The sequence below is a fragment of the Molothrus aeneus genome, chromosome 13, assembly GCF_037042795.1.
Source record: "Molothrus aeneus isolate 106 chromosome 13, BPBGC_Maene_1.0, whole genome shotgun sequence".
NCBI lineage: Eukaryota > Metazoa > Chordata > Aves > Passeriformes > Icteridae > Molothrus > Molothrus aeneus.
Window position 1 is genome coordinate 10772938 of NC_089658.1, and position 22282 is coordinate 10795219.

At 42.8% G+C, this 22282-nt stretch overlaps 1 protein-coding gene across 3 annotated transcripts in view; it reads right to left on the minus strand.

The window, feature by feature from the left end:
- Positions 1–22282, minus strand: part of HOMER2 (homer scaffold protein 2) — a 57092-nt gene that overhangs the window by 9404 nt on the left and 25406 nt on the right. Inside the window, exons 3-7 of one of the 3 annotated variants that reach the window (XM_066558731.1) lie at positions 9263–9394; positions 3130–3222; positions 2024–2050; positions 1741–1880; positions 84–240 (exon numbers count right to left, since the gene is read on the minus strand). In XM_066558731.1, the coding sequence (XP_066414828.1) occupies positions 84–240; positions 1741–1880; positions 2024–2050; positions 3130–3222; positions 9263–9394 (549 nt within the window). Of the gene's footprint in view, positions 1–83; positions 241–1740; positions 1926–2023; positions 2051–3129; positions 3223–9262; positions 9395–22282 lie in introns of all 3 variants that reach the window. The other 2 variants (XM_066558732.1, XM_066558730.1) reach the window with 2 other exon arrangements.

A 22282-nucleotide genomic window follows, 5' to 3' on the forward strand; every position in this document is an offset into this window, starting at 1 on the left:
AGAAGCTGCAGAGACCCCAGAGCAGGAGCCCTGGTGGCAGCAGCTGGCTGCAGGGGCAGCTCTCCTGGGCGTGTGTTCTCTACCTTGCCCCTCAGCTGGTCGTTCTCCTCCTTGCAGGCTGAGAATTGCTTCTTCCAGTGCTCGATGCTGGCTGCTGACTCCTGCAGGGCCGTGGACAGCCGCGCGTTGCTCTCCCGCAGCGACTGCAGCTCCGTCTCCCACTTCTTCACGTTGGATGAGCTGAGAAAAACAGGACACCGTGAGGTGGTTTCACCTTGTGTCCCTGCGAGCTGCTGTTCTTTACCTGCCTGCAAACTCCCCCACCGCGGTGTGTTCACCATTAATTTGTTGCAATAGGAGGAAGAGCACTCAGATGTGTGCAATTGCCTTCAGCCATGACATTCCTGGGGAGAACAAAAGCCTTAATTTGACCGCCTCCGTCAAAACAAAGGGATCCACCAAGCCCAGCAGCAGTGCCTGTGTCTGGAACAAAAGCCCTGCTGTCAGAGCAGGCTGTAGGGTCCACTTGCACACAGGGGTCTCCCCTGGCAGGTCCCTGACAGCCCCTGAGCTGTGTGGCTGCAGCACCTGGGGCTGGGCACCTGCAGCCCTGCAGCCCAGCCACTCTGCACATCTGCAGATGGCACAGCAATCCCAAATGGAAGATTTCAGGGGGTTGACATGATCTATATTTGAATTTATTTTAATGCTGAGTCTTAACTATAAAAGTGTTACATAATGCTGCAGAATTAAACTACTCATTCCCCAAAGCTTCGAGCTGCAGCACAGAGCACAAGATTAGAGGGTGAACGGGAGGAAGGCTTTGAAACTCCCTGTGTGCTACTTGCTGCCTGCCTGTGGAGGTGTCTTCAGCAAGAGGAATGAGCTCACATTACTGTTTGAAGCAGGTTAAGCTACTGAAATGTCAATAAAGAGAGAAGTAGTACTTCAAACATAATATATGCAACCTTGAATTGCTCACTGGAAAATGCTGCTTACAGTGATGCTTTGTTTTTTAAATACTTTTTTAAGAGTAGCTTGATCTTGTTAGATTTTCCTTCCATTCACAGATACACATTCACATGCAAGAGGCAGACAAGGCAAGATCCCAATAGAGAATTACTCTATTTTAATGTTGTAACTTTGCATATTGCAACGCCTGTATTTTCACTACAGCTGCAAATTACTCTTCTCAGCATTTCCAAATTATTTATCAAAGCAAATAGCAAAAAATGTGATTTCAAGGGGCTCTGTCCACAATTTAGAAATATCCCCTAAGATTTCCAAGCACTCTGATGAAATTATACTTCTCACTTCAACTTTTTATGGTTGAGTTCATTGCCTTTCATAATTTTAAATATCCATATCTATTTTCATCAAAGTAAGTGTAGCAAACTCAAAGAAAGATTGGCTTCACATGTTATCAGCAGCAATTGCTCCCCTATGACTCTAATGTTATTTCTGTAGTTCTAAAACTTCCCGAAAGAAGATGGTTATAATAGTTGGCATCAGCAAAATAAAAGAGGGCTTATTTCTTCACAAACTACATCAGGAATAAATGAAATGGGAAATATTTCTCAACTGGATACCAGGAGATACTTGCTAAAATCTGTTCATTCATCCGTTCTGCAGCACCATTTCAAATTAATTGCAATCTGAATAATTTCTGTTAATATGATTATCCATCAGATAATTACAGCACACTTTTCCAATGCAATTTATGTTCTACTGGAACTTCACCTTTGGGCTAGAGCAAATTTTAATTTATCATTCTCAGATTTGAGATGTGCCTCAGCAGGGCCCCCGTGCGATGCCTTCTCGTCGTCGGTGCCATTCACACTTGAAGCTCGGGTGGAGGAGGGTGTTTCACGTCCAGACTCCTGCAGCACAACACACAAACCAACACTGGGTGTCTCCTGCATCTCCTGCAAGACCACAACACCAATTTCTTTGTAATCTTGATCCCACACCACTTGGCTGAGACCTCGGCTCTCCTGGCAGAACAGTGGTAACACACACATACCCTTTTCATCTTGGCTGCAAAGCTGGTCTGTTTAAAAAGAATGAAAAAATTACAGTGATACACAAATTGAAGTTTCAAGTGTTCAAAACTTTAAAAAAGCTTTTTTCCCCTATAAGGCTTGTGTTTTTCAAAAGTTGTTTGGTTTTTTTAAGATAATGAAACAATACAACACAAAAAGTACAAATAAACAAACAAAAATAGCACTGCTCCTACAAAGACATAATATTCACACACTGCTTGGTGCTGACCATCAACAGAGAACAAACAAAGTGAACTACAAAGACCACAACAAAAGTCTTTACAGAATGAGTGTCCAAAGTCAGCCACTCAGATTGATATTTGTGGGCCCCACAAATGGGGGTGGTTGCAACACTAAAACCATTCAGCAGCTTTTCCTGATCATTCACCTGAATTCCTCTCTGATCAAAATCTACCTTTCCTCCAGACATCAGCCCAGGCCAGGAACACCTGCTGAGCAGGGCTCATTCTCACTAAAGCAATGCACATGAAAATACAGCCAACCCTGCAGAGACCTGGGACCACACTCAGTTTCTCCAGTTTGCAGGGATCCCAGCCCTCGCTGGGCACTGGGGCACTGGCGGCACCAGGATGCTGCCCAGCAGAGGGTTCTGTGCAGATATACAACACAGGCTTCTTCCAACACCCCTGCTCCCACACCACAGCTGCCCAGGGAACACTGGACACAAAGTCAGGCAAAGCAAATGCCACAGGAGTGGGCTGGACAGATGACAAAGAAGGATATTGATGAATCTCATTTACTGTCTGCTGAAGCACTACACTGTCTGACTTCCCAGTGACTCAAACTGTGTTTAAAAGTACAAATCAAAGGATGTATAGCTTTGCCTGTTATTAAAAAGTTGTAACAGCTCAAGGACTGCTGAAAATATTAGATTTAAATTAAAGTAAAGAGTATGGACAGATGAAAAATATTCCTCTGACAATGCTAATGTCCAGCAGCTGACAATTACCTTCAGCAATCTCCACTTTATATACTTTCAGCTGGCTGCCAGAAGCTGGCACAGTCCATTTGAAAATTTAAATTATTTATCCTGTATATTTACAGGTATTAAAGCTAAATTACAAACCTGTGAATGATTGCTTGAGGTTTCAATTTTCTCTTGAGATCTGTCTCTTGCAAGTTTGGCAGCTTCTTTTACTTCTTGGAACTTCTCTGCAAACTAGAAAAAGCATGAAAGATATTTATCAACATGATTTATCATCTATTAAACCATTAAGATTGCTATCTTCATATGGTATAGATGTCCAAAAGTGAACAACTAATTTTATTAATTTAGAATTTTTGGCAAGAGAAAACATTTTAATTCTTTGGAAGGATGGTTCTTCCAAGAGAAGTGTGGGTGTTTGTAAAAGAGGAACATCTCTATAACTCTGGCCAACCACAGTAAAAGCCCATGGAGGAAAAGGAACTGTTGGTGTCTCCTGGTTTGATTCGGTTCTGTTTATTTCCTCCCCCTCCTCTCTTTCCCTTGGTGCTGACAGTGTATTAAAGACAAAAGTATTAGAGACATATGTTTGGATAAAAATAGTATCAATGTCTTCCATTCCTAAGAGCAAGTGAATTCAATTAAAGAATGCAAATAAGTTCATCTGCAGGAGGTAAGCAAGGGATTATCAAGACACAGGAAAAAGAAGAAAGTAGATCTCAATGTATGATGGAGTCCTTCAAAACCAGAGCTTTTCTGCTCCAATTTTCTTATTACTTTCAGCAATAAAGGTAGAAGACTTCAGATAAAGGCTTGAATGCTTCCTGTAAGAGGGATATATCAAACTGGGAGAGGTGAGGGAAAGGAAAGATAAAGATGGAAGGTAACAATCCCAACCTCTGTGAGTTGCTGTAGGACATGTGCTCCAAAGCCTGCCTGGCATTTTTGAAATACAAGAATTATCACAGCCAGTCAGGGTTGCAGGGCTTCAGACACTTTAAACAGTGTTTAACATTTTAAGAGGATTTCAAAGATGGAAAAAAAGGTATAATACATAATTTGTTTTTAAAATTATGATGTATCCACTATAAGAATTGGTAACTTTATCTTTCAGCTAACACTGCTTGCCTGTATTTTGAGAAATTTGAAATGCTGGAAAAGCAAGACATTTTAGAAGTAAAAATATAAACAGATGTACTTATTGCACAGTTTGTGACAAAAGGATTGCCATTACACCCTTGGATAATTCAGAACACTTATGAAAAAACTGTAAATAAAAGCAGGAAAAAAACATCCAAATTTACAGTTAAGAATAGAAAGAAACATTATCCACTTAGCAATCTTGCCTTCTAACTTTAGATTTACAGCAGGTATTTAGCATGCTCTCCCAGTAAAATTTGGACTGTAGAGACTGATTAAACAAATCTTCTCCATTTGGTCTAAAAGAAATCTGGATTTACACGTGTAACACACACAAATGGCAATTTCCAACACCCACACCCACACACCATGGTTACACCCCAGGGATGAGCACATTCTGGCATGTGAGTGATGCTGTGGGTGCACCCTGTGGTGTGGCAGGGCTGGGGGATGAGGATGGAGCTCGGGGATCAGCTGTCCTGGCCCAGAGCTGACATTGCACATGCAAGGGGTGTGCTCTGGGATGGCAGCACTTCCAGCTGATGGCATTGCAGTCACTACACGCACAAATGACTTGATTGCCTCTCCAGCACTCCACAGATCGTTAAGAACAACCACATTACATTCGTGCCTTTAGTGATTTAACTCTAACTTTACACAAAGCATCTCTCCTGCTGTGACAGAGCAGCTATAACCAGCTGATTATTTCTAAAATGTTATATCAACAGTAAGTTCTACATTTGTGTTTCTTGTGGGTAGTGTAAGGCTGTTTTGAGTTTGTCTTTTATAATAAATCTTTCTCTTTTATGATAAATCTCTTCATCTTATGTATGAAAAATTTATGAGGGTTCTTCATGGACAATACGAAATATGAACAGACAAAAAGAATTGGAAGTGATCTATCAAATTTTATTTTTGCAGCTATCTTCATAAAGCACACAGGAGACTGCTGTGAAAAATTATGTGAGCTGGGAAGAAAAGGACATTTTCCCACATTTCCATAATAAAAAATTGCATATGATTGAGCAACGCTAATCTTCAATACTAACCCAATAATGACCTCATTGCGTAAACGATATCAGTCATGTCTCCAGTTCACAACACTTGTATTAAACACATTTGCATTTAGAAAGTGATTGCTGCTTTCAAAGGGGCAGTGCCAGCCCCAGCTCTGCAGCAGCCCTTGCACAGGAGCAGAGCAGGAGGTTCTGGAGCCACCCAGAGCTCGAGGCTGCCTGACAGTGTGGCACAGGCACAGGGTCAAATCACCAGGAGAAATCAGATTTCCCTCTAGTAACCAACTGCTTCTGCCCAAACACAAATAATTGACAATTAATTGGTATCACAAAATCATGCTCCACCTCCAAGATCTACGTTGACTTTGAGCCATCAAACTATTACAAAAAAAAGGGAGTGCTTAATGAATGTCAAATTCCTGATAAAAAGTGTGTTCAGTAAATGAAAACTTGATAAGTGTGGTAAGTAATCTCAAGGGGCAATGAAAATCTCAGTACCCAAAACCAACAAAAATTCATCATGTTTCTTCTCCTTAGGTCCATGCTTGCCCTCTGGCAAAGTTCCCAAAATCAGCAAGAAAACCCCACAAAAACTGGAGTAGGAGAGTTGCCAACTGAATCCCACCCCAATAATCCATCATGGATTATAGGATGTGCCTTCCCACGCCCCAGGACTGAGACTAAGCTGCAACATGGAGAAGATTTGCTGCTACCAACACTTGTGCAGCCTTCTGGTCAGGCAGCTGCAGCCATGAGCACTGCTTGATTAGGAGTCTTGGCCAGTGAAATTTAATGGGGACTCAAGGACGCTACTGTGCATTGCACAAATTATTTAAAGGCTGTTCAAATCCACAGTCAGTTTGTCACCAGGAGAAATATATATATATATATATTCAAAGAGACCTCCTTAGCATTTTATACATTAAAAAGAATGATTTTGCACGCCTAGATTTTAAGCTCCTGGTCTGGCATTATATTTTATGTCTCCTACTGACAAATTGTGCCAGTATCAGATGAAACAGCTGCTCCCACCCAAAGCAGGCTCATAAATATTTCATCTCCCCCTGGATTTGCAGAAGGCTGGGTGATGTGACAGCCCCGGGGGAGCAGGGCTGTGCCATGACCCACAGCACACTCCTGCTTTTCCTGTGGCTCTCCTGGGATCAGCATGGGGCTCAGGGGCTCCCAACAAGACTTTTTACCCCAGAAAGTGCTCAGTTATTTGCTCTGTCCCAGCCAGGGCATGTCCAGCTCTGATGGCAGCTGCACCAGTGGCTGTGCTGTGTGCTGGGGCAGACTCTGCCCCGAGCTCGCTGCCCTGCAATGCAGTGACTGGCACACAAAATGTGCAGAGAAATAAAGTCCAGGGCTTCCCAGGGGCCAGAGGCAGCTGCTTTATGATGTGCAAAGTCTGGCTTTACTGGGCTTCTCACCCGTATAAATCTTTGTCCCTATGCCCTTGGATACCTGCAGCTCCTCACACACAGCATCCTGAAGGAGAGCAGAAATCTTCCTTAACCCCTTGGTGTGCAAAATTCAGCACTGCCTGCAGCACCAGCCCTGCCTGCTCACCCCACACACACTGTCGCTTTTGTGATTCCTGCCTCAGTCCGGCTGAAGCATTTGAACAATGCCTTGAGACCCTTCCGAGGCACAGGGTGGGGAAAGGAGGGTCAGCAACTCCTGCAGAAGGGGAACAGGACCCTGAGTAGGACATCAGCCCTAAGCCCTGGGATTCTCCCAATCAGTGTGAATGGTAATTAGGTTACTGGGTCACAGAATGCAGTTTTCATTAATGGCTCATGTTTAATTTGAACTGCTTTTCCCTACAGGTATGGATTAATGCTTTAAGTATCTCAAGAGAAGCAAAGCATTAGAATGAGGCAATATCTTTTATTAGGCCAAGCAATATACTTAAAAATGCAGGCATTTTTAGGCATGCTAACCTCTTCTCCTGCCTCATTATTTTCCACTGCTTTCAACTGACATTTTTCAGCTTTATTTATTTATATTTATTTTAAGCCAGGGCTATTGATCTCTGGTTTAGGGAGGTTTTAGCGTGCCCTTCCAATTCCTGACTAAGCACTTCAATTATTTCCTGTAAAATAGGCAAGCTTTAATTTATATCTTTTATAAGAGTATAATGATATTAATATAAAATGAAACTTGATTTTACTATTCCCAGTACACTTATATAGCTGTAATCTCACTCTCAACTCTGATCTTTCTTACTAATGGCTCAATAATTAAACTGAGAAGCACAGACAATAAAGAAGTATCTTTGTCCCATTGCTTTACATGGTGATAATAACAGGTTTTCCTATATTTTTCAGCTAGATAACTGTCAGAGTTTTGGGATTTTTTTCTTTTTAAAAAAATCATCTCAAGCTATTTTTAGAAGTGCCCCCCTTAAGCTCCCTCTCAATATTCTGACCAGAAAAAGTCTTTCTGCTGATTTGGAAAGCCTTTCATGCAGGTAGAAGGTTGCATTTTGGGCACTGGGCTCTTCAGAAGATCATGCAGTGCACACAAATGTACAAAGTGACCTGGGAAGAAACACAGCTGGGGCTGGTGCCCCTGTGCCCACATGAATGACCCAGGTTATTCACACTGGCCTGGACTGGCCACATGAACACTGATGGGCTGATACCAGCAATGCATTTCTTCTGAGTGTGTTTGATAAGGTCTGCAGAACATGGTAAAATTTCTCTGATTAGGCTGCAAAGTCCTCCAAATGTACCTCCTGCCTTACTATAGTGAACCCAGTGCCTTATTTCATTATTTACCCCTCTTCTCCTGAGCCAGACCCAGCAGCACCTGCTCCATGAGGCACTCATGTCATGTTACAGAGGTGTAACTTCAGTAATCCAGGATTAAAAACTACTATCCAGAGGTGCTAATTCTCCCATTCAGTGTCAAAAGGTTGCATTATATCATTACTATATATGTTTATCTGTTACTCAAAAAAAATTATTCCCTAGGTCCATTTTAATCCTCCTCTATTCCCATGTATCTTATTAGCTACTATGAACACCTCTTTGCCCCAAGAGTGAAGAAAATGCATGGGTGAAATGAGCAGTCCTGTACACCTGAGAAAGCATCATAAAACATATCCATCTCCAACAACTCATTTTTAAACCAGCTTTGCATATCATGCCTTTATCTCTGAAGAACAGATTAATGCCATAGCACTTTTATGGGCACCCCAAGTCCAAAAATAATTTAACATATGAAAATTAAAATAACTTTTACCTTTAAGAAACACTTGCAAAAATGCAATTCTCTAGAAAATGCAAAAACTTATCAAGGCAGCCTTACTAAAATAAATTCCTGTAACAACTCCCTTGATAGGGAAGCCCTTCTAGTGCAGTGCTCTGCCTTTGCTGCTTTAGACACCACAAGAAACACCTTCTTCTCCTGATCCTTTTCTTATTAAAGCACAGGAGAGGACAGCAACCTGAGAGGCTGTGGCATGCCCAAGGACACCCTGCTGAGGTCACTTATGAAGCCCAGTGCCAAGCAGCCAATGCCTCAGGAGTCAAGTATGTGTGAGATAAGCAGAGCTTTTTACCACATGAACAATCATCTCAGCTGCTTGATAAGCACTTGTCAAGACCACCACTCCAGTGACAGAGGAGTATTTTCAGGTGCTGCTTATTCAGAACAAGAGGCTGCTCTAGCCTTTACAAGCCTGTTAATGTACCCAGTCCCTAGTCCAGGGAAGTCTTTCATTAATACCAAACTCAGGGTGAGGTGCTAATGCAGAGGCAGTTTTGTCAGCAAGCCTGACATCAGGATACTCATCCCCTGCAGCAGCAGCAGCACTCACTGCCACCCACAGGCAGTGGTAACTCCAGGGATGGTAATTCTGGTATTTCCAAGGATGGTAATTCTGGAATTCCAGAGGTGGTAATTCTGGTATTATACCAGAAAAAATACCATCCAGGGATGGTAATTCTGGTAATTCTGGCAATTCCAGGGATGGTAATTCTGGCAATTCCAGAGATGAGCGACCTGCAGTGCTGAGCAGGACCTGCAGTACACACAGGCTGGAGATGTGCCAGGCTGCATTTCCAAGAAGCAAACAGCCTTTGCAGCCCTGCAGTGAGCCCTGTTACCTTTGTCAGCTGCTGCTCAGAGGGGAAGCCCAGCCCGAACACGGTGTTGGCTCTGCTGTCTGCCCACTGCCCAAACTTCTGTGATGTTTTGGTGAAGGTCATGTTGGGGGTGATGGTGCTGTTTATGATCACCTGGTCACAGACAGAGCAAAAAAAAAAAAAGAATTAAAACGTGCAAGTCACATCGGAAATGCATATCCTAGCAACGGTATCATGCAAAGCAATTAGCAGTCTAAATTGGGAAATTGCTGTGTTCAGAAATTTTTTTTTCCAAAATAAAACAGTTGTTTCCTTGTCTTAATTCTTGCAGGAGTTCTGATGCTTTGTCTTGTTTTTCAAAGTACCATCACAGCCCGGCAGTTAAACGTGGCTGCAGGAACGTCACTGAACTCAAAGCAGGGTCAGGAGGCACAACACTACCCTGGCAGAAATGCAGATGCAAGATCCTTTTTAAAATCCTTTTTATTTGCATCAGGAAGCCACACAGCCACTGCCCCAAGAGTTGCCTGCTTGAGGCCTCCTAGCAGGGCACCCCCCAGTAACACCTGAACTCGCACCTGAAGGGCAGAGAGATATTTCTGCATTTTTCCATCTGTCCTCAGGCCTCCACAAGCAGGATGACATATCAGAAGTTTCAAACCAGAGACATATCAGAAGTTTCAATCAAAGCCAGACAATAAAAAGCAAGACAAGGAGAACTGATAGCTTAACAGGGAACTTAACTTGGGAGGGTGGTGAAGCACATCACCAGCAATGCATATGCAGTATCAAATGTGGGCCTTGGAACAAATATTTTGCCTCTTTACACTAACTAATACCTGCTTCATCATCAGAAGCCCTGAAAGCAACAGTGGTTCTTGTAATTAAAGAAATAGCCAACAAGAGGAAGGCTGGTGGATGAAGCCTCTGAGGAACTTAGTGGAGCAAATATAAAATGTAATCTTGCTAAGAGGAATGAGGTATATGTCAGTTCATTATCAAAAATCTTAACTTTCCTTTCAAGATACATCATTATATCAGTCTGGCGACTTCTTCCCCTGGAAATTAATTCATGTACAATGTTCTTTCTGCTAGCAGAACAAGAGCTTTCTTTAGTAATGCCTACCATCATTTCCAAAATGCAAATTATGCAGTAATTAAGCCCAATCTGTGGGACAGTTTAATTAACATGATCAGGAAGTATCCTGGCAACATCATTTACTTGTATTCCAAGCAGTTTTTTCCTAAGCTATCATTTACATTTAGCAAAAAGTGTGATTTTTTTTTTTTAATAAATTTACCAGAGGAAGATCCTTACTTGCTTCCATCCCCTCCCTGACTTTGGACCACTGTGCTGACACTTTCATTTGCTTTCTTAAAAATTGCTCAACTTATTTCCTTCCTTTTGCATCATCACTTTCAAACAAACCTACGATTTTCTGCCATTCCCCACCACTGGAAGTTTCCCCAGAAGGATCAAGACAGAGGAGAGCCAGGTGAGTGGTACCCCTGAAAATGTCCTTTGCAGGGGAAAAAAACAGAGCACAAGCAGAGGTAGGAGCAAAGCTGCCCAGGTGTGCTCTCCTCCAGCTAAGTTGTGCCATAGGAACAGCCAACATAAAATCTAAATGTCATTTCAGTAATGTAAATTAAAAGAAAATCAGAGATTTATGTAGGGGTTTGACAGTGCAAAGGGACTGTGATAATACAAGGATTGCATGGTACAAAGAAGAGGAGGAAAAGCTACCACCAACCCCAAAATTCAGGGTACTTTCCAGAAACTTTAAAGAAAGTGCTATATGTATACTTCTGCTTAAAAAAAAATCTTACATCAGACAGATGAACCACTTGCAAATGTCTAGCTTCTCAAGTTACAGAATTTATTTTAAAAACCTCCCAGAAATTTCAAGTCATAGAAAGTATTATTTCAGTCCTGCTGTGCCTATCAACTTAGACATCTGGGGAAAAAAAATAATAAAGTGACCAGTTTGACTGAAAGGCAAAAGTTTCACTCACTGACAGCTGACCCTGAGTAGAATAAAATTCCTCCATGCCTCCTACAATAATCATTGAGAAAATACAAACATATTAAAAAACACGCTAATCTTTACAACACAGTTCAGTATTATGAGACATGATAAAAGCAATGATGAAGGCTGCAAACTTTAAACCAAGGAACACCTTTGAGCAATGAAATGCACTACATTAGCTGAGCACCTTAGAAGTTAATTTTTTTTCTATGGCAAGTGGAGAATCCAAGGAAAGGTTGTGGTGAGCACACACCTCCAAGAAATTGACAGTTCATCTGTTAAATTTATTACAAGCTGCTGTTAGTGAAACTGCCTGGAAGCTGTCTCTCCCTTTCCCCTTAAATCCTCCTCTGCCAGTCAGACACTCCAGAAATGCTGCATTCCTACAGAGAAGTGAAAACCTAAGCAGAAGCTTAGGAGATTAAATCAGAGCTCATGTTTCTGTGAGTTCAGAGGAGATGGAGGCTGTGGGTACATGGGGCTTATTCACCTGCTCCTCCTGCCCATCCTCACCCCATCTGTACACTCACTATCCCAGTTAGCACTGCAGAGCAGTGACACTCCACTGCCAAGGGAACAATCCTGTTGGCTGTGTTTAGGAGAAAGAAAGGGTGCTGTGATTTCAAAAAACAATGAACACTGAGGCTTGCAGGTGCTCCTGCCAGGTAACCCAGCTTGTCCCCATGGCAGGGTCACCCTTGGATATGTGGGACCAGAAGGAGAGTGCTCCCCTCTACTCCTTCATCCTCTGGGCACATGGTCTCAGCTGGGGCAGAGGGAAGCATTTGTGACCACCACAATGGGAAAGGTCAGATAAAGTGGGAAATTTTTCTTTTTCTTTTTTTTCTTAAAGTATGAGCCATTTTCAAATTTCAAAAGAAGGAGAGAAGTAAAAGGGCACTATTTTGCTGCAGACAGGATGAGCCACCAGTCTCTTTTCCATCCCTACCTGCAATCCAGCATGATAATTCTATAAGAAAAGGCCACTCATCAATTCAAATGAGCCCTTATGGAATACTTTGCATTTGGTCCTCATTTGTATAATACACACACAAGGAAATTCAAGCTGCACCATAAAATGGAATAAACTTGTGGACTTTCATCCAGGATAATGGATTCAGAAGACAAACTACTCTCTAATCAGATGCAATCAATCCCTGAAGTGGTTAAAGAGTTCTCCCTAAAGACAAAAGCAAAGAGAAGTATAATATAATAAGCACCTTACAGAATAATAAACCCATTCATCATACTCACTTGTCTACATGTGGTTAAAATAAAATCTGCCTTTGCACTCACCTACATGCAAATGTATCAGATGGCAAACATTCCTGATACACCTGCATGAGCCAAGCAAAATCTCATACTAATTTCACTTCCTTTGGGAGAAAATCAAACCTGAGATGTAAATTTTAATCTGAAGATGACACAGAAATATGTTCACAGCACAAGGCAGTGCTACCTCACCCAGAAATGACTCCAGACATTTAGAAACACACTGGGTGCATTCATCAGATAAAAGTGAATGCAAATGGGCTGGTGTAGAGCAGAACATTCATGGGCTGAAACACACCCATCCTGCTGCCTTCCCACGGAGAGAAAGTGCCAAATAAATCAAGAAGGAAGAGGTCACAAGATGACCCGGGTGCGTAGAAGGAGAAAAACACGCTGGCAGCTCCTGCTGCTCGTGATGCACGAGCAGAGCCCACAAATGCAGCTGCTGCTTCTTTTAGGGGACACTTGCAGTATCTGAAGGGCTCCACTCCTGCACACCCTGCACCACAACAGTGCAGTGAGGGGAAAAGCCCATGTGGCTCCTGGAAATGCAGTCCCCAGGCTGCTGCCCCGGGCACACACGGTGAGCAGGAATGCTGGCAGCTGCAGCGCACAGGGGCCCTGCCAGCCTGGCTCCAGGGTGCTCCCTGATCCATCAGCCCTGCCAGCCTGGCTCCAGGGCCCTCCCTGATCCACCAGCCCTGCCAGCCTGGCTCCAGGGCCCTCCCTGATCCATCAGCCCTGCCAGCCTGGCTCCAGGGCCCTCCCTGATCCACCAGCCCTGCCAGCCTGGCTCCAGGGCCCTCCCTGATCCATCAGCCCTGCCAGCCTGGCTCCAGGGCCCTCCCTGATCCACCAGCCCTGCCAGCCTGGCTCCAGGGCCCTCCCTGATCCATCAGCCCTGCCAGGGTCACAGCAAGGAACAGCTGAGAGAGAGCTCAGCTCCAAGGGGAGGAGAGCAGCAAGGGCAGAGAGCATCTGGCACAGCCCCCAGGAGGAAGAGGACGGATGGATGGATGGATGGATGGATGGATGGATGGATGGATGGATGGATGGATGGATGGATGGATGGATGGATGGATGGATGGATGGATGGATGGATGGAGACTGAAATAACAGCTGTGAAATAGGTAATAAATGTATTGGCCAATGTATTTTCAAACTGTGTTAAATTAAATCAGAAAAGGACACCTTATTCTGGGACAACAATGCCAGATTAGGAATTATTCTGGAATTTCCCCTTTAAATTCACATCACCTGTTACTCTGAAATAACCACACCTCCAGAAAAGCCCCAAGGCTCCAAGCCATAAGATCTACTCCTGAAGACTATACTAAAATCTCCCCACTTCATTTTCACACCTCTGAAAATGTGCTTCCAGTTTGCAGCCCTTGTGAAATTTAATTTCCTCAACCCACCAGGCTGCTAATCTTCAGTAAAGATGTATCCCAGTCTAAAAACAGAATTGTAGAAGGAAAGAAGCTGCTAATCCTCTGGCCATAGCTATCACAGGCTCAGCAGGTTCTTCCAGCTCATCAAGTCAACATGAATCAGAGGGGCTTGTGACACAGGCTGTGAAGATGAGGAGTCAGAGGTGGATTTGCAGACAAATTCTTCCTTTATCCCAAATATTCAGCAATATTTCTGTGGAATTAGCCCACCTACATGTCCATGATCTGTATTATCCTTTACACTATATACCACATTCCCTACCTGTGCCTCTAGACAGAATCTAACAGCTTTTCACCAGGATGTCACTGGTGATAAACCACTCATCTCATTTCTAGTCCTAGAAAGCCCATGTGTACACACACACACACACACACACACACACACACACACAAGCACTGTTAATCAAGACAGTGGTAATAAAGGGAAAAAGAGATTCCCTTGCTGAGCCCACCAAGCTGAGTAAAGCCAGGGAAGCACAACGACACACAAAACCAAAAACAGTAATGTTTTTTGTTCTAGCTTTGCTTTATCTTCTGCAGCTGACACCTACCTGGCACTTTTCCTGCACAGGCTGAGGGTATGAATAACTAGCTTGGGAGCCCTGTAAGTGCACATTAAGAAGAGCACAGAGTTTCACTTTGCTCTTCCTCCTGCCCCACTGCCCCTGGTGCTCAAGAGGGAACTGAGCCCAAGCACAGCTGGCAGAGCCCCTGCCAGGCTCCTGCTCTGGGTACCCTCCCTTCACCCCTAAGTGCAGTGAGCACTGCTGCTGCTTTTCAGGAATTCCTGTTCTACACAGCTAACCAGGACAGCAGCTGTTTCACCCATCACCGGGCTCCAAAACCTTCCACTGCCACAGCAGGTGCTCCTGCAGAGGAACTGCAGAGGTTCCTGCCAAGAGGGAGACACCAGGACATCCTGCAAGACACACAGGACTGGGCATTTCCCTCCCATCCTGAGCTCCCTCTGCAGAAAAGAGACTCCTTCTATGGGTAAAGCCTCTCATGTGCTGCTGCTGCTTGTTTTATGGGGAAAAGGGCCATTTCCACAGTTGCACAGTGCTTTTTTTCTCTTAAATTGCCTTGCATCCCCAGGATAATTCCATTAATTATGAAGTTCATTTTTAACCCCAAAACCCAACAAATCAAAAATTTCTCATACAATTTTTGTCCTTCTTCATAAATAGAGATGTAAAAATAGCCCCCCACCCAATAAAAAGACTAATAACTGTTTTTCCTCTGATGAAATACCTCTGTTGCAAAGCCCTCACTAAGAACCTGTCTAAATGCAGGTTCCCACACAAGTGGGTTCATGATTGTGTGGATTCTATTAAGTAAATCTCCTGCTACACCTACTCCACTGCTCTCTTTTTCTTCCCAAGGTAATTAACATCTCTGCAGAGTTGGCTTCCCACCTCCTCCATCCAGTCTAAATCTCTAAAATCTCCTATTTTTGCTTTGACATCTGACTAGAATTTTTTTTTCCTTTTAGGCACAGCACACACATCCACCCACCCACAGGATTCAAAGCACCAGCAGCTGTTTCATGAAGAAAATCTACAGCAAGGGTTTTGAAACCCTCTGGAACAAATTGCTACCCAGGAATTTCATGCAACAATTTACAAAATATATAAAGCAAGATGCTGTTGTATTATTTTCATATGAGAAATAAGATTCCTAACTTATCACAAAAAGGGAGAAGGATACAGTGGAGATTCTGGGTTTTTTTCCAAGTGACTAATATTGGGGTGAGGGAGAAGGCTGCTTTGACTACAATTATAAAAAATTATAAAACTTCCCATAGACATATCATGTTTACATTTTGGAAGATTTAATATAAGCATATCATCTTTGTGTGCAGTATAACCCCATCCCTAAGTTAATTATTTAAGCACTGATCATTTTCTGCTTTCTTCAAATTTATGACAACAGCCACACTGAAGCCTGAAGGTCCCTCCTGAAAGGCAGAAATGGCACAACCACACAGCATCATTAAACACTCCTCTGCTCTTTAGCAACCTACACACCCTGGGAATGGTCAGCGATAGGAGAGCTTCAAAATCTGGCAAAAGCGTCCCTTGGCATGAGCAATGGCCATGATGGACAGGTACGTTATTTTAGGAGGTAACAGGATGCCCAGGTTTCTGCACACAGCCATCCCATGGTTTCAGAGACCTGTCTGGCACGTTCAGACAGCTCCACATCACCCCTGAGTCTGGTGATCACAAACCACTCTGAGTGGGCCAGCCACTGAAACACTTGGTTGGCACAGCTTTTCTGACTCATTTTACAGAGGGGTTTTAAAAAGGAAAAATCTACCAGACCAAAGTTTCCCTATTTGCTGGTAAGTGGTGCAGCAAGAGATCCTTAGCAGGGATTTGTACCTTTTCTTTTTAGTGAGTAACAAATTTCATTTCTGCAAAAGTCTTTGCAATCTTGTGGATTCAGCTGTGTGGGGTCTTTCCAGAGCCAGTGACACACACACACAACACACATAACAAGCAGAAAAATGAGCCAGACAGGAACAAACAGTGGCAGATGTGCCTCTGCTCTTCTGTCAAGGATACAGCTGTTGACAGCACTCTGGTATGTTTTCTCCTAAGCTTACTAACCAGCTTCTGAAGGATTTACTTCCAGAAATAATCCAGGAAATGAACTGAGAATTTTTCACATTTCAAAGTTAATAACTTGGAAAGAGATTAATATAGAAATGCTTAAGTGGTATGAGATCTACAGCTCCAGACTTCAATTTTTTTTCTAAACCAGAGCACAACCTCAGGAGATTGGTCATGGTTTCTGGTTGATTCAATCTCAAGTGACCCACCAAATTTCCTGGCATTTTCTTTGCCCCCTTTGTCAGCTTTTGACAAGCCCACTTTTTCATCTGGAGTTCCAGGTCTTTTTTTGTGCAAACATCTTTAACTTTTTCTTCTATTCTTGGCTCATCTCCACCAGCATTACTAGTTCTGAAATTTCTATTGCAGATAAGCCCTAACCATTTTTTCTCATCCTCTGAAGACCTGTTCATACAACTGCACCCAATAAAACCAGTTCCAGCTATCTAAACCTGCCTTAGCAACTGTTGGACAATTCTCCTGCAGACACAACTCCAGGCAATGTCCTTTCCTCCCAGTTATTAAATCCTGCACCTCCCCTCAGCCTGAATTTCTGAATACTTGATAACACCTTAAGCAAACAAAAGATGATGCAAGTGAGTAGTCTCATCCTTGGCTGACAGCTCTGCTTCTCCTTTCTGCTCTATTTCTCCCTCACCAAGTTCCAAAGAAAACGTTCTCAATTTTGAATGTTGAGAGAGAAACCAAAACTCAAGCAGCTTTAATCAAGCCAAGTACACCCCTAGCACAGACACTACAAATATTTTCAGTCCATCAGAGACTGTTGTTTTCCTTACTTTCATTCACTCTTACTTCAAAAATGTCTTTGAGAGGAGTATGAAGTCCTGGTGTGTGGAGCAGAAGGATCCAGCACAGACCTCAGTGTGCTCACCCCAGATGCTGATCCTTGTTAAAATGTCCATTTCCTTTCCTACTTCAGTCTGTCCTACTCCAGCTCCCCCTAACCCCAACATTCCCATTTGTCTTTGATACTCCACAGGTCCCTCTGGAGCAGAGGCTTGGGGCACACCCCACAGCTCCTCCTGTCCTGTCCCCTGGCTGCTGCTGCTGCCCCAGAGAAGCAATCCCTGCCTAGGGGGCACCAGCATCACCCACTGAGGGCAATTTCTCCTAAATTGAGAGTTCTCTCTGAATCATCCCAACTGAGGCTAAAAAAAAATCTGGAAGTTGCATTACCACAACTCTAACACTTGTAAATGAAATCAGAAAATAGCTATTAAAAATATTATTTACTGCAAGTTGTTTCACTGTCTGAGTGAAGGACAGTTCCAGTGTAGGTTATGCTGCTGGGCTTTGCCTCAGGCCAGGCCAGATGTTCTGCTCTCAGTGTGATCACTGTACAAAACAAAGGAGAACCCATCTACAAAAGGAGCAGCTGCATCTCAGAGAGCAGCTCAATCCAGTTTCAGAACAACATGACCAAAAGGCACCACAAAAAGCAGCCTGAGATTCCTCAAGCACCTTTTACAAAGTCCTTTGTTTAGCACAACTGGCATCAGAACATTCTCCAGCAGATGAGCATCATTCTCCAGCAAGGCCTGGGAAATCTGAGCCAGGAAAAGCACAAAACACACCTGGTGAGACTGATGAAATGACACCAAATTATTGCAAAGGCTTTAGTTTGGATTAACAGTATATACACACTGATACTATTGTAGCTGTTCTGTCTCAACAGAATTTGTCTATCCTATTCTTATATATTTTATTACCTATTTGGAGTGGTCCCGTGCAGAGCCAAGAGTTGAAACTGATGAGCCTTGTGGGTCCTTTCTAACACAGGATATTTTATGATTCTCTGATTACATAATGTATATAGGAAATCACAAACCCACAACTAATGTTTTTATTTAATAGTCATCTCAGTAGCATAAAAGCAATGAGATGTTTATTGTAACATGCACACAAACTGTGCACATTGGAAGACAGGACTATGCACTAAAATTGTATTTTGCAACATATTTTGAGTATAATTTTTATATAGGGCATTAATTAGTTCCATCTGCTGACCCTGGTATCATCTACAGTGCTTAAATTCATGTTGAAATTAACCCAAATAGTTCGTGAAATAACACACTATGATGAAGAGGGGATAAAGGCCACCAAATATGCTTAAATTTCTGTATTACAGTAATCAGCCAGACCAGTACTGGAAATCTTCTTTTACAACATATGGACAAGAAGGCACAAATACTGGATCAGTGAAACCAGACCTTCAGAGGTGAAAACCTGGACTCCTTTGTGCTGGTTTGCTCTAATGCAGTGCCACCCCCAAGCAGTGTCACATGCTGCCTTTTGAGGAAAGGTCCTTTCCATGCTGGCTCTCAGTGTCAGACCTTACAGTAATACTGAGCTCATACTCCTCCCCCCACCCAATCCGTGTTTTATGGCTGGCACACTTTCTGGGACCACCAGAAAAGATTTCCCACCCAGCCTGGAAGAAACTGAAGGGCAAAAACAGCATGACAGAAGAAGTTTTAATCTCTTGGTGGAAAAAAAAAAAAAAAGCTTTGAGAAGATGGAATAAAAAATATTTTAATTTAATCAGATTTTACGAGCAGGGACTCTCTGGAAATCATAGTCCTGCCAGTGCTGCAGTCAGCAAAATCATTTTCAGGGTGAGGAGTGGGACCTCTTGGCATTTGAGCAGGCAAAGGGCAGCTGGCTGGGGCTCCAGCAGCACCACACTCCTCCAGGGTACAGCACACAGCACTCCTGACAAGCAAGGGCCAGAAATAAAACTAGGGCAGGCAAAACTAGAAATCAAAGAATCTCCCTCTCTTTGACAAAACACACACAAATACCCTCACCCACACCTTTCATAGCATTTCAGGATTTATCTATAGACATTAAAAGAAAAGCCAACACACCACTTTGTAAGGTCACTTTTAATTTACTTTTACATCCCTTTATCTTTGGCTACCCAAGGCTGTAAAACATCCTCTGTAGTTCCACTACAAAACTATTAAACCTGAAAAATTAGGTAGTTAAAAAACTTAGGTATTTAAGAAAAAGTAGGCATTAAAAAAACCAAAGCAGCCTATATGAGTGCACTTAATTCCTCGGGTGCAGGCTCTGGTGAACACACACTGACACTCTGAATGCCAAGTGAGAAGGCAATATTTTGATTGTTGCTGCCACACATTCTCACAAATCATACCCAGGAGGTCCCAGAGGCAGAGTTAAATGCTGCCACACCAACGCAGACCCCTGGAGAGGTACACACTGCCAGAAGCCATTTATAATTCAGTGCCAAAAATTTTGTAATATATAAATTACTTGGTAGGTTTTTTCCCTGTGAAAGAGTTGCTATTGATTTAATGGCTGAATTTACGTCAATGGAAGAAAAAAAAAAGAATGAAAATATCTAGTCAGACAAAGGAATTTCATCTGTGGTACCATACCCTGTAATTGTTTTCCTCTGAAAGAAAAGATTCTGAAATCTAAGAGTCACCTTTTGGCAAAATACTCTAGGATATTTTTAACAACTATGCCTTAAAATAATTCCTTTTCCATGGGCAAAGAAAAAGATCTGTTTTGAGCCTCTGAACACATCACTGGAAGAATTCAATTTCCTCTTTGTGTGCTGAGGACACCTGCCTCCAGTCGTGACAAGAAAAGTGTGGTTATAAAGAGGTGGGCAGCTTTTACATTAGGCAGCAATTAGTTCCTGGGACAGGAACTGAGAAAGCCAGGAATACATCAAATATTAGTAGATTTACCTCCCAAAATATCTGCTGCCACAGGCTGCTGGGGCTGTGTCCCTGCCAGCTGCATTGTCCCCCGTAAATCACACTGTCCCCTGCACTGATGCCACTCCATCCAGCAGCTTCATCACACCACATAATGCACTGTATTCACTTCGGGGAACACTCTGTGAATACTGATTGGCAACATTTGGCCCATATTCTTATTCTTACTAATTGCAATTTACTTCAGAAACAGACCCACTGATTTTGCTTTCCCAGCACAGCAATTTTTCTGGTTCTCCCTTCAATACTTTCACACACTTATGCCCAACTTAGCTGCTGATCTCCAATATTCGAGGTAATTATCAGGTAATAAACTCTTAAATGAACTAGTAACTGGGAAGGAGTGTCAGCTGACTGGTTTTTTCCTCTGAAACACAGTCTTTGCTTCTTCATCATGTATTTTCCACAACCACCCTTGCAATGTAGTAGTTTTTTAAAGCCTGATTTTAATTTTTTTCTAGTCATCTGTTTAATCATCTCTCAGAGACAACTGGGGACTGGCATCTGTGATGACTCTTGCTGCATCACTTTGCTGCTGCCAGCTCAGTATGTCTCGCTATGCACTTTATTGCTGGCTATTAATTTTTAAGCTAGCTTTATGCTCCTTATTAACAGCTCATTTCTCAAAAGAGAAAAATGATGTTGTTGCAATCCCAAGTTTTATAGAAATACAACATGAACATCTGAGAAGAGGGCAGAGGCTTGTTTCTGAGGGATTATATTTCCATCTCAAATTCCTTTCCCTCTTCTCTACGCTGTTTGGGTAACACGTAATTTCACTTTATAAAAAATAAATAAACCCACCAACCAGGGTACTGTCATGCATTATTCCTGAGGATGACAGAGGTTATTGGTCTGCATAATTTTCATGCCATCAAACTTCCTTTTTGCCTCCAAAAGGCGAGCCAATGTAGGCCACTTTTAATGAGGAGCCCTGTGTGTGCCTTTCCCCACACTGCACAGCAATTGGGCACTTGAAACTTCATGTTCTCCCTGCATCATCACCATATTTTGTCTTCTTTCAACAGGGCTGACTTTTGTCCACAACGCTGGGCACTTTCATATGGTGAAGTCTCTTGGCTGCCTCATTAACTCTGAATCAGTGTGTGCCCTTGCATTTTACTGTATCATTTCCTCCAGCATTCATTTTGCTGCAGTTAGCCTCTAGCTAGAAACTTCTAAATACAAGATGAAATTACTTGCTTAACAACATACAAGTCAATTATAAGGCCATTAAAAGATACACTAATCTATTCCCTTGTTTGGTCATGGCATCTTGGTTAAAATCATGCAGTGTATTCTCATATGGTATCTGTGAAATCTTCTGCTATAAATTGTAAGCTCCTGTCCACAGCACCTGTTTTCCTGTGAAAGACACAGGAATTAGAAGAGCTGCTGTCTTTAGCTTTGCAAACACAAGGAATTAAAGTTGTACAAGCTGTGTGGAATCTAGAGTTTCCTCTCTGCAATGCTTCATTCCCCAGGTATTTTAATGGGTTTGTTATTGGGATGGGAGAATTTGAAAGAAACCCAGCACCTGCAGGCATACACTCTCTCCTGGCTGGCCTGGACTCCTGAATACTCCTCTGCAAGGGAAGAGTTAAACTCCCTAGACTCCACTCTGCTTCCTATCTTTACCCTATTCTCTTTCTATTCCATTTTTCTCACCACCCCCATGTGCAGCATCCAGACTCTCCTCTCCCTCCCCAGGGGCTAAGGCAGAGGCAGTGAGTGCTGCACTGAGCTGGGCAGCTCCTCTGCCAGCCAGGCTCACAAACTGAGTTACCAATAAATATTGGGACTTTAAACACCTTTAAACACATGGGCTCAGCAGTTCCCTTAATCCCTATAGTATTTATTATATTAAAACTATACTAAAAGAATAGAAGAAAGGATTTCATCA